Genomic DNA, 10,802 nt, shown 5'->3' with positions numbered 1-10,802 from the left:
TGTAGTGTGTTTGGGTGTGAAACAACGATTTCATGCTTGGCATGGCATGTCGCTTGGCGTGCTTTAATTTTTTTTATCATCCTTGATGTTTAATTTTGGCATGGGCTCGTAGAGCTAGCATGGTGAATTAGCATGGCGCATGAATTCCAATTCGCATGTGACAAGTTTTCGAGTACCTCTTTTTTTTTTTATGCCTTTTCTTAATAAAATGGCGTTTCGGGCTGGTAATTTATTTGGGCCCAATCATGAATTTTTTGGGTCTCAACATAAGGTAAATAAATAAGAGCGAAAATATCATTTTAAAAGCCCACATTGGAAGAATCTTTTGGGTCTTCCAATATCAATAGATTGATTGTTTCGCTCTCGTATCTTTCAAAAGGAAAAAAGATCTCTGAGAGCAGTTTCCTGAATTCGAGAACAAGTATAAAGAAATACTTTAAATCTTCATCAATCTTAAATTTAATTATAAAATTATAATCTTTCTATAAATCTTTAGAATTTAAAATATTATATAATCATTATTATTATATAATCTTTATGATATATATAATATATTTTATATTATGACTTGATATTATTATGACTTTAATAAGTCATTTAAAAAATTATTTAAAATTATTAACTTATCTATAAATTATATAAATATATATTTTTTTAATATCTTTATAAAATAATATAATAATATTTTATGGGCCTCGTCCATGACCTTTTTTTGGTTCAACCTCTGCCTATGACTTTACTTTTTCATGGAAGCATGAATTTGATTGTCCCTTCTGAAGGTTTAAAAGAATTTTTTTTTTTTCAAGACATTGAAATTTAATGAGATTAATATGAAAAAATTAAGTCTAAATTGAATTCTATCTCTATGCTTTTTTTTTTTTAATATAGAAAAAGAATTTATTTCATAAAGCTAAAGACGTACAAGGAGTGACATGATATAATGACCTCATTAAAACCTTCCTAGAACAACCTCATTTAATAGGACCCGACTTAAATTCCACTTTGGAATCTGAGCCGAACCATGTGCGTGTCCAACACTCGGCAGAAGTCAAACTTGACAGGACCCGAATCAAATTCCGCTTTGGAATTCGAATCGAACCCTGTGCGTGTCCGACACTTGGCAAATGTCGGGCACAAATAACCTATTTGCCCTTTTTCTTAAAATTTTGACCTTGACTTTTACCGAAATTTTGGTAGAGTCTCCCCTGTAATTTGCTCAATCCCAAAATTTCCACCTGTCAGAATGAGCAAAATAACTACACAACCAACTGCCAGCACTTCAATAAACATGCCAAAAGTTCCATTCTCACTCTAGGGCAATATATCAGAGCAATTTTGATAATTTACGAATCACTTAATTGTTTTACTTACCAACACTTTTGAACCAGAAAGCGCGGAAGTCACGATGGCCCGGTGGTGGATGTCTTGTGCACGCTACAGCCTGGGGGCGCAAAACAGTTGAAAGTGTGAGTGGACCAAAATAAAGGTTCCTAAAATATCTAAGAATATACTAACCCCCATTGTAAAAATAGTGAAATAAATCTAAATACGTATTCTGCATTTAAAACATACTAAACTCAAGGCATTATATGTAAATCATATTCGAACTCGATAATTCTCGCATAAAAACAATGAAATCAAATACAGTTGAGTAAAACTGATTATCTAAACTAGCTTTGAAACATATTAAAATCAACGCAATTACATATTTATAAAAATATATGCTATCGCATTCAAGAGCAATAAAACTTGCATGAAAGCATTGAAATCCAAATTCGCATAAAAGCACTGAAATCAAACCTGCATAAAAGCAATGTACTCAAAACTTGAATCAAAGCACTGAAATCAATCAAATCTACCACTCGGATGTACCCCTGTAATTCCGTCAATTCCCCTGGCAGGTCTCGGCGACACACAGTCTATCCGAGCCTCAAACTGGCAGGATACAGGGGACTATAGTCAGCCTGATCCGTTGGCAGGTCTCGATGACACAAAGTCGACTCGAGCCGCTCTGGCTGGATTCAAGGGACCATAGTCAGCCTGATCCGTAATCCTGGCAGGTCTCGGGGACACGAAGTCAGGCGAGCCACAAATCCTGGCAGGTCTCGGGACACCAAGTCTGCCGAGCCGCAAATCCTGGCACTCACGGTCCTAGCGTCCCCGAAACTCGTGAGGCAATGTCAAGTGCACTGACAGAACTGTAAATAGACTGGATGTCCGTAGACATCGGTCCATCTGAGGGTAATCACCAAAAACGGGTGCATGGTGGTTTTAAAATAAATTACTTTAGGAAAGTCTGATAAATAACTGTAATCTAAAATTATGCTGCTATCTTATTTGATACAAGCCTCAAACTCTGTTTCTATAACTTTTTAGCATGTGCAAGTAGGCAGCATAGAATTATAGAAATATTACTGCACTAATCATGCTCGGAAACATTTAATAAAACTTATTCAAGATCAAATAAGAAATTTAATTATATAAACTCAATTATAAAAACTCATTTAAATAATATTAATATAAAATCATTTACATAAACTCATTTATATGAAATCATTTATGGAAAAAGGTCCACTCACTCCTGGTCCGAGCTCGCTAGACCTCCTGAAGGTCTCTCCTGCGGGTCTGCTTGGTCCCGGTGCCTGGATAAACCATCATGAATATTCAATTAATAAAACTGCTTGGTATAACTTTTTAAGTAAAATCCTGACCCCCGACTTCTAAAAGTGCGTGCACTAGCTTTAAGGTCATTTTTCTGTCCACTTAGGCATTTCAGATGTTTAAAATCGTCTGAAAAGACTCGAGACTTTACTAAGCGATAAACTTCCACCTTGGTCGATACGGAACCCCGTGGGGTCCATGACCTCCAATGACCAATTTGAGAGTTCCTCTAAGTTCCTCACGTTTAAGGAACCATATCCTGTAAGTTTAGTCTGAAACTGACGATCAGATTGACCCCGATCGCGAAATCATAGAATTTCCAAACCCTAGCCCCAGGGTTCGCGATTTCGGAGTATCCGGGACTCCGATTCATAATCCGTCGAATCCTACACGATTCTGAAATTATCTGGAACAACATACCCGAAATTGAGCGCGATCCAACGGTTCGATAATATTGAACCCGGAAATCGCACAATATGGAAAATCCGTTCCGGGCTCAAACGGAATCCAAATTGAGATCCGTGAAATCCTACTTGCTCGTGACAACATAAGGATTGCAACAAGACACAGTGCCACTGCACCACCCTCACCCACGCCCCCCAGCAGGCGCCGGCAGCTATGGGTGTCTAAAGCGATTTTGGCTCGCCGGAAAAACTTCAAACCACGGCTCCAAACTCCTACCCTAGGTAAAACACCATATTTGGAGCCACTTTTGTTCTTGGACCTACCCCAAAAAGTGACTGGAAGTGGCCAAAAATCGGCTAAAACTTCAAACTCAAAAATCCGATGGCTACACTACAAATAGATCTAATCCGACCCAACAGGCAGATAGAACTGCTCGAGAGGTTCAGGATCCATTCCTGGGTCGACGGAAATGGTGGCCGGAGGAGGGAGATCGGAGGCCTTGAAGTTTCGATGAGTTTCGGTGAGTTCCCGTCGTTCTTTCGCAGTTTCCGGCCAGCACAGGTCGTCGGCGGGCGGGGGATCGGTCGGGAAAGGTAGGAAACTCGACGGCGGTTCCATCGCCACCGTTCCCGTGGCCGGTGGTGCTCTGAGGCGGCGCCAGCGAGCTCTGGAAGGCTGTGGCCCGTTTTCGCCCGAGAGGAGAGAGCTGGCTGGGTTTTATAGATCCAACTTCGAGATATTTACGGTTATGCCACTGAGACTCTTTTGACCATAACTCTTTCGTTACAACTCCGATTCGGGCCCACTACGTGTCTATGAACTCGTTTCGCCGTGCTCTACGTAATGGAACAAGCAGAATTGTCAAATTCCTTCTCGATCAAAAAGTCACTTTTTTCTTAATAAAATATTACGAGAGCAAAATTGTCTTTTCACAAAATAAAATATTCCTTAATTGTAAATTTTTGGTTTGGGATATTACAAAACTTGAGGTTAACTTCGGTTTTGTTAGAAGGGCAATTTAGTCAAGTGTGCCCGGCACCCGCCAGCTGTCGGACATGCATAGGGTTTGGCTCAGATCCCAAAATGGAATTTGGATCAGGTCCTGTCATCATTAGACAAACTCCAGGGGAGGAAAGAATATCACACATGTTATGGACTAACAAGAGCGTCTAATTTTTTGACAATTACAATAAATGAACAAATCAAAAAACAAAAACTAACACAAAGACCTCTAATGAGAACCACAACTTGAGACCAACACAGTAGACCCACATGAGAGGACCACATAACCCCAAATAGTAAACCCACATGAGAGGACCGTAGAACATCTCAACTATTAAAAGAAGCTTTCTATGAGTACAATCATAGTCCTTTGACACCCACACAAACTACAAGGCATACCATAACAAAAACCAGGAGAGAACACGGAGGAGGAACACAAAAATAACAATAAAATGACCCATGAGAAATACCCACTTCAACTCAGAACCTGACAAAGAAAACCTTTATATGACCAAACATAATTCTTCGATCAACTCAGAGTAGAGAAGAGCACCACATCCTGACAACTACCGCCAGCGTAGCTGCTGTCGCCGCCGCCATTGAAATAGAGACAAAACATCAACCACAATGTATCACAACTTTCTAGAAGAGAGACACAATCCAGCGTCACTACTGTTACCGCTGCCGAGACAAAGACAATAGCAGCCACTTAGAACACTGCAAAAATAACCAAACAAAACAAAACAGACAAATAGATCTAGATCCAAACAGATATAGAATATCTGGGGAGGGGAAGGGGAGGAGAAGAAGGGAGAAGAGGAAGGAAAAGATGGGAGAAAAAGAAAAGGAGATGAGGAGAGGAAGGGGAAGATGGGCGGAGGGGAGGAGGAGCATTGGCCACCTCCCCCTAGCTTCCTTGCGGTTGGTTGTCGGTAAGGAGAAAGGGGATCAGTGTGCGGCTATTTCTATCTCTATGCTTGTGTGGCCGTTTGACCCAACATGTGAAGTCTTTGCTTTGATACCACGAAGGAAGTTGAGGTTTTACCCCAAAACAATTGGAGGGAGTAGCCCAACTCCTTATACAACCCCTTAATTTTTCAATGTGAGACAAACACTCTCAACATACTTCTGTTTTTATATTATATGTTTTTTTGGGACAACAATTCATATAGGGCAAGTGTTTTAGGTTTTTTTTTTTTTTTGTACAAGCGATAGTCTAAACTACAGGGTAAGGTTTTCTCACACATACAACTAAGATGTCATGGGAGTTCCAACCTGAGATCTCTAGTCGCAAGTTAAGGCCCTTTTCCACTGGACTAGACTCTGTTGGCCTATATAGGGCAAGTTTTTTATAGAAGCAAATGTTCATTCATAATATCAAGAATGTACATATAACGACACGAAACAATGGCCTAATTAAAACCTTCCTAAGAAAACCCAGATGAGGAAAAAATACCACACATGTAAAGGAATAACACGAGAGTCCAATTTAGGTCACGCTGGACTGCTTACAAGATAAAAAACAGGGAGACCAACAGAGAAATAACTCAAAAACACGAGCATGCCAGAGAAAAGAAAACCCCCAAAAAAACACACCCAAACTTCTTTACACTGTCAAAGGAAACCTCCTATGAAACACATAGTCCATAAGGCAATCAAAGTCGCACCGGTATGCTGAGAAAGAAGAATACATAGGGAGAGCATGGATCAGGAAGACAAAATTGGCATGGGCCACTTAACATAAGGCAGAAATCAGGCCTCAATGCAATTGCATGATGCCAAGTCGACGAATGTTGTCTGAATAGCTTAAGGGAGGTCCCTAGGAGACCCCACTAGACCGGTCTCCATAGGCATGTTAGGACGGGTACCACTACAGAAGCATTTAGGATCCATTAAGCCCACGCTAGGAACCAAGATGTCACTAGCAGGAGACTCCTTCGCTAGGCTCTTTAAGACCTTGCACACCAAAGCAAAATCTAGACAAGACCACCAGCGGACAACGAGGCCCAAATAGAGCACAACAACAAAACCCCCATGCCAGTGAAGCAGCAATACACAAATCCTAGAGCATCTCGACAGAACCACCACTCCAACCAGTCTTCGCCGAAACCAGCAAGTAAAGATGATTTGCCGCCCTTCACAATCCCAAACGACTACGGAAGGAGATAGGTGACATAACCCATTCCGATGACAGAAGGGAGAGCACGACAGGGGAAAACGCGCATCCCGGACGCTGGAAGGTGAAGTCGCGCGACGACGATGATGGAAGGTGAAGGCACGCAATGATGAAACAGGAAGGTGAAGTCAAGGGCGCTGCTGCAGAGAGAACAAGTGAAAGGAAGTGATAAGGGCGACATGATTCGTGAGGAAAATGGACGAAACTAAAAGGGAGGTGACGACGCCAATAACGATTCCAGGATTCGAAAGCCGACTGGGAAAATTTTTAATTTATTCCTAATTAAACCCTAGAATACTCAATTTCAAATTAAAAATGCATAAGATAATTAAAAAGGAGAGAATGAGAAGAATAATTCTTGTCAAAAAGAGAAGTTGCTAGAAAGATGAGAAGTTGATGTCTATATGTCAAGAGAAGTAAAGGAGAAGTTATTGTAGACAAGAGGAGAGAAGCAGCCCAGGCAATATTTTTTTTTTGCAAAAATTTGGGCCCTAGCCTGCCCTTAACATAGAAACGCCCCTGGATGGCTCACAGACCAAACCTTAACCCTAGCTTGTGTTTACACTAGCGAGAGAATAGATTATCTTGTGTTTACTTTTTAAAAGTTTAGGGCAAGTTAAGTATATGCAGAAGTGTGAATAAAATTACTAGTGACATTTTTTCTTTTTTGGGTAATCTTATTTGTATTATACTTTATTTCGAGGTCATAACATGTTTCACAAACGAGCCGCTTTTTCTTGTCTTACAAAATTCACAAAATTCACAAAAGTCACTTATTACAATCTTATCCATCCAAGACAGCTAATCACACAAACTGCCTGCTAGTGCCAGCTGCTGCAGTAAGAAACATATGAACTCCATAATGTTGGATACAACTATCTTATTTTGGTATACTCCCTCCCTCTCTCTCTCTCTCTCTCTCTGTATATAGAAAGTTGACAAGAAGAGAGGTTGTTCACTACTTTCCAAATCAAAATTTTCATAGGGAAAGCGGGAGATAATTCCAACATGAAGTCACAACCATGATGTATCAAAAGTCGACAAAGGGCAGCTTAAGGTTCCAATGAGAGTCATTTACGATGATATTTGCCCTTTGGATTGTAGTAAATAGCAGGACAACTAAGTAACAATCAGAAGCTAACACGACCAGATGATTTATGATGAAAAGTAATGCACATTTGATTCTAGAATAGTCTAGAATAGTTGAGAAATGAACTCCAAAATATCATGATATCAATAGCATGTTTTAGTATAAAAGAATCAAGATATTGTAGTATAATAAACCGACATAGCTGTATTCAAAGTTGGTGACTCTCCTATATATATAGGCTTGTTAACTTGAACAAAGATGTAAGAAGTAAGCGGAAAACTACAGCTGTCCTGGTGTCAACCAAAAGGCCAATAAGCCTAGTAATCAGTTTCTAGTTGTTGAAGGCCAATAAGCCTAGTAGGAGCAAGAAAAGCTTTAAAAACTCAGTAGATTCGGAGAAAGAGATAGAGAGCGGAGGAGAAAAGCAATACCCCAAAAAGAATGACTGCTTTGGGAGGACTAATAATCATTCTTCCAAGCTTTCTGTGTCTGCTCCTTGTCTTAGCTTTCATCAAGATCCTTCACAAACTATGGTGGACTCCTATTCGCATAAAGAAGCTGATGGCTTTGCAGGGGATCAAAGGCCCTTCTTACAGATTCATCTATGGAAATACCAAAGAAATCTCCAACATGAAAAAGGAAGTCATGGGCAGGCCCCAGATTTTATCACACGACATACTTTCTGTAGTTCAACCTCACATTCACTCGTGGACCAAGATTTATGGTAACAAACAAACAAACCCTCTCAATCAGTTAACTATTGTATTTAAATCTTAGTTCTAAACAAGATAAGTTTTGGTCATTTTTGCATGCAATTACAGGGAAGAATTATCTTCAATGGCATGGTTCTCTGGCTCAGTTGGTCATTACAGAACCTGAGTTGTGCAAAGAGATACTGAATAACAAAGGCAGAGCTTATTTGAAAAGAGAGCCCCCACACCTCGTGAAGAAGCTATTGGGAGATGGCCTTGTGGCAACAACCGAAGCTGAAAAATGGGCAAAACTACGAAAGCTGGCCACCCATGCCTTCCATGGAGAGAGTTTAAAAGTAAGTTTTTTAAAGTTACTGATACTTTGTTGCAAAGATCATTATAGTAATAGCTGCGTCAAATATTTAAACATGAAAAGAATAAATTGAAGGCAGAAGTCTGCTAATAGCATGATGGTATTATTGTTTTACTAGAGTATGATTCCAGAAATGGTAGCTAGTGCCGAGACGATGCTAGAAAGGTGGACGGTTTATGAAGGAAAAGAGATTGAGGTGTTTGAAGAGTTTAGATTGTTCACTTCCGAAGTGATTTCCAGAACAGCATTTGGCAGCAGCTATGTAGAAGGACAGGACATTTTTGAGATGTTGATGAAGTTAGGATTCCTAATATTCAAAAATATTCTCAAAGTCAGGGTTCCTGGAATCAGGTAACGTAGTACTTTTAATACTCCAATTGAAAAGAAGAGGAAATAAGAAAATTTTGTAGAGTTACTTCTGTTATCTCATTTTTAGTCTTTCATTCAATGTTGCAGTAAGTTTTTCAAAACCAGCGATGAGATTGAATCGGATAAACTTGAGAAAGGAATTCATGCCTCCATAATAGAGCTGGTTAGGAAAAGAGAAAATAAGGCAATGGCTGGAGAAAAGAACAGCTTTGGGAGTGATTTTCTTGGATTACTTTTGAAGGCTAATCATGAATCCAATGACAATGAGAACCAGAGGATTTCGGTGGATGAGTTAATTGATGAGTGCAAGACGTTTTACTTTGCTGGACAAGAAACCACTAATACATTGCTTTCTTGGACTGTCTTTCTCCTGGCACTCCATACGGATTGGCAAGAGGAAGCAAGAAAGGAGGTGCTACAACTATTTGGAAAACAAACTCCAAATCTTGATGGCATTGGCAAACTGAAAACAGTAAGAAACTTGTCTAGGTGGTAGAAATACGTTCTCAATAAAGTCTGAGATCCTGATTCAGTTATCTATTTTTCATTTTCATGCAGATGAGTATGATCATCAATGAGGCTCTAAGGTTATATCCCCCTGCTGTTTCGGTTACGAGGAATGTAGAAAGGGAAGTTAGACTAGGAAAGCTGATTGTTCCTAGTAATCTTGAATTGGTTGTCTCAATCGTAGCACTTCACCATGATCCTCAAATCTGGGGACAAGATGTGCAGCTTTTCAAACCAGAGAGATTCTCAGAAGGGGTTGCCAAAGCAACCAACAATCATGTTGGTGCGTTCATACCCTTTGGATTGGGACCTCGAACTTGTGTAGGCTTGAACTTTGCGACGACTGAAGCGAAGATTGCTTTGTCAATGATTCTACAACAATACGCATTCACCCTTTCCCCAGGTTACGTCCACTTGCCCTTACATTATCTTACAGTTCGGCCACAACATGGAGTTCAGGTAATGCTGCACTCACTTTGAACGGCAAATGGTGTATCAAGCAGACATGTTGCCTTTCACTTTGAGACAAGACAAGAGCTTATTTGTCAATTGTCCTTTCAACTTTACCAAGCAATTGTTCTCTTTAGTTTGGCAGCATTTTGGACAGTCCAAAGTTTTCCTGTTTGTTCTTCTTTTTTGGGTACAATGAAATCTTATGCGTACAATTGTAACAAAAAATTTCATATCTAGTAAAAGGAATTTAAATAATGGCAGAAAGAAAGCTTAAACACAATATGTAATTAGTAATTAATCCCAAAACCAAGATGAGGGTACTTTCATTAACATAGGGACATTACATAAAGATGGATAGATAGATAGATAAACAAAAGCAGCAATAGAGTAGACTACTACTCTTTATTCATATAGCATTGAGTAAGTAGTTCCAAGCTATTTGCGCAAATCCTTGAAATAGGCAGCTGGGTTGCTCTCAAAGCTCTCCCTGTAGATTGTATCACCTCTTCCAGGTGCTTTCATGGTTCCAGCTGCATTGGCTCCAACACCACTTGCTGCTACATTGGACGACTTACCCCCGCCAGCATTTTGATTTCCAACCTGGCTATCGCTATTACTATTAGAGCCTTTGCTTCCTCCCATATTTGCAGTCCAAAGTGTTTTTCTGGTATATTTTTTTCTTGGTGAGATAAGATAATCCAAAGTGCAAATTACTCGGTTCTGCCTCTGTGGCTTTGTTGGCGGGGTGCATGGCTATATATACACACAGATTGTAGTGCATCAGTTTGATTCTAAGAATTAAAAGAGTCAAAAGTTGAAATTAATAGAAGAAGCATTGGAACTGCCAGAATAATATTGACTCTGAGTTTTCCAATTACCGTGATGGGATTGGGATTTGAATACGTGAACCTTTGGATGAAGATTATACATTGGAATATGGTGTTTCCAATCCAATCCAATCCAAGTATGTGGTTTCTGAATGCTAATTAAGAAGAAAAGGATGGTATTGAAGTCAATGCATTTCCCAACAATTGTACAATAAACAAAGCTTGAACGTCATCGAACCTCTGCTAA

The 10,802-nt window shown here is 39.7% G+C and overlaps 1 protein-coding gene across 1 annotated transcript; it reads left to right on the top strand.

The window, feature by feature from the left end:
* The first annotated feature begins 7,641 nt into the window (after nt 1–7,641).
* LOC117614734 (cytochrome P450 CYP749A22-like) lies at nt 7,642–9,924 on the top strand. Its single transcript, XM_034343632.1, has 5 exons — nt 7,642–8,058; nt 8,156–8,382; nt 8,518–8,750; nt 8,856–9,240; nt 9,327–9,924. The coding sequence occupies exons 1-5, from the start codon at nt 7,776–7,778 to the stop codon at nt 9,753–9,755; spliced, it is 1,557 nt and encodes a 518-aa protein (XP_034199523.1). The 5' UTR covers nt 7,642–7,775; the 3' UTR covers nt 9,756–9,924.
* Nucleotides 9,925–10,802: the final 878 nt, after the last annotated feature.

The sequence above is a fragment of the Prunus dulcis genome, chromosome 1 (assembly GCF_902201215.1).
Source record: "Prunus dulcis chromosome 1, ALMONDv2, whole genome shotgun sequence".
Lineage (NCBI taxonomy): Eukaryota > Viridiplantae > Streptophyta > Magnoliopsida > Rosales > Rosaceae > Prunus > Prunus dulcis.
This window is presented reverse-complemented; position numbering and strand designations above follow the sequence as displayed.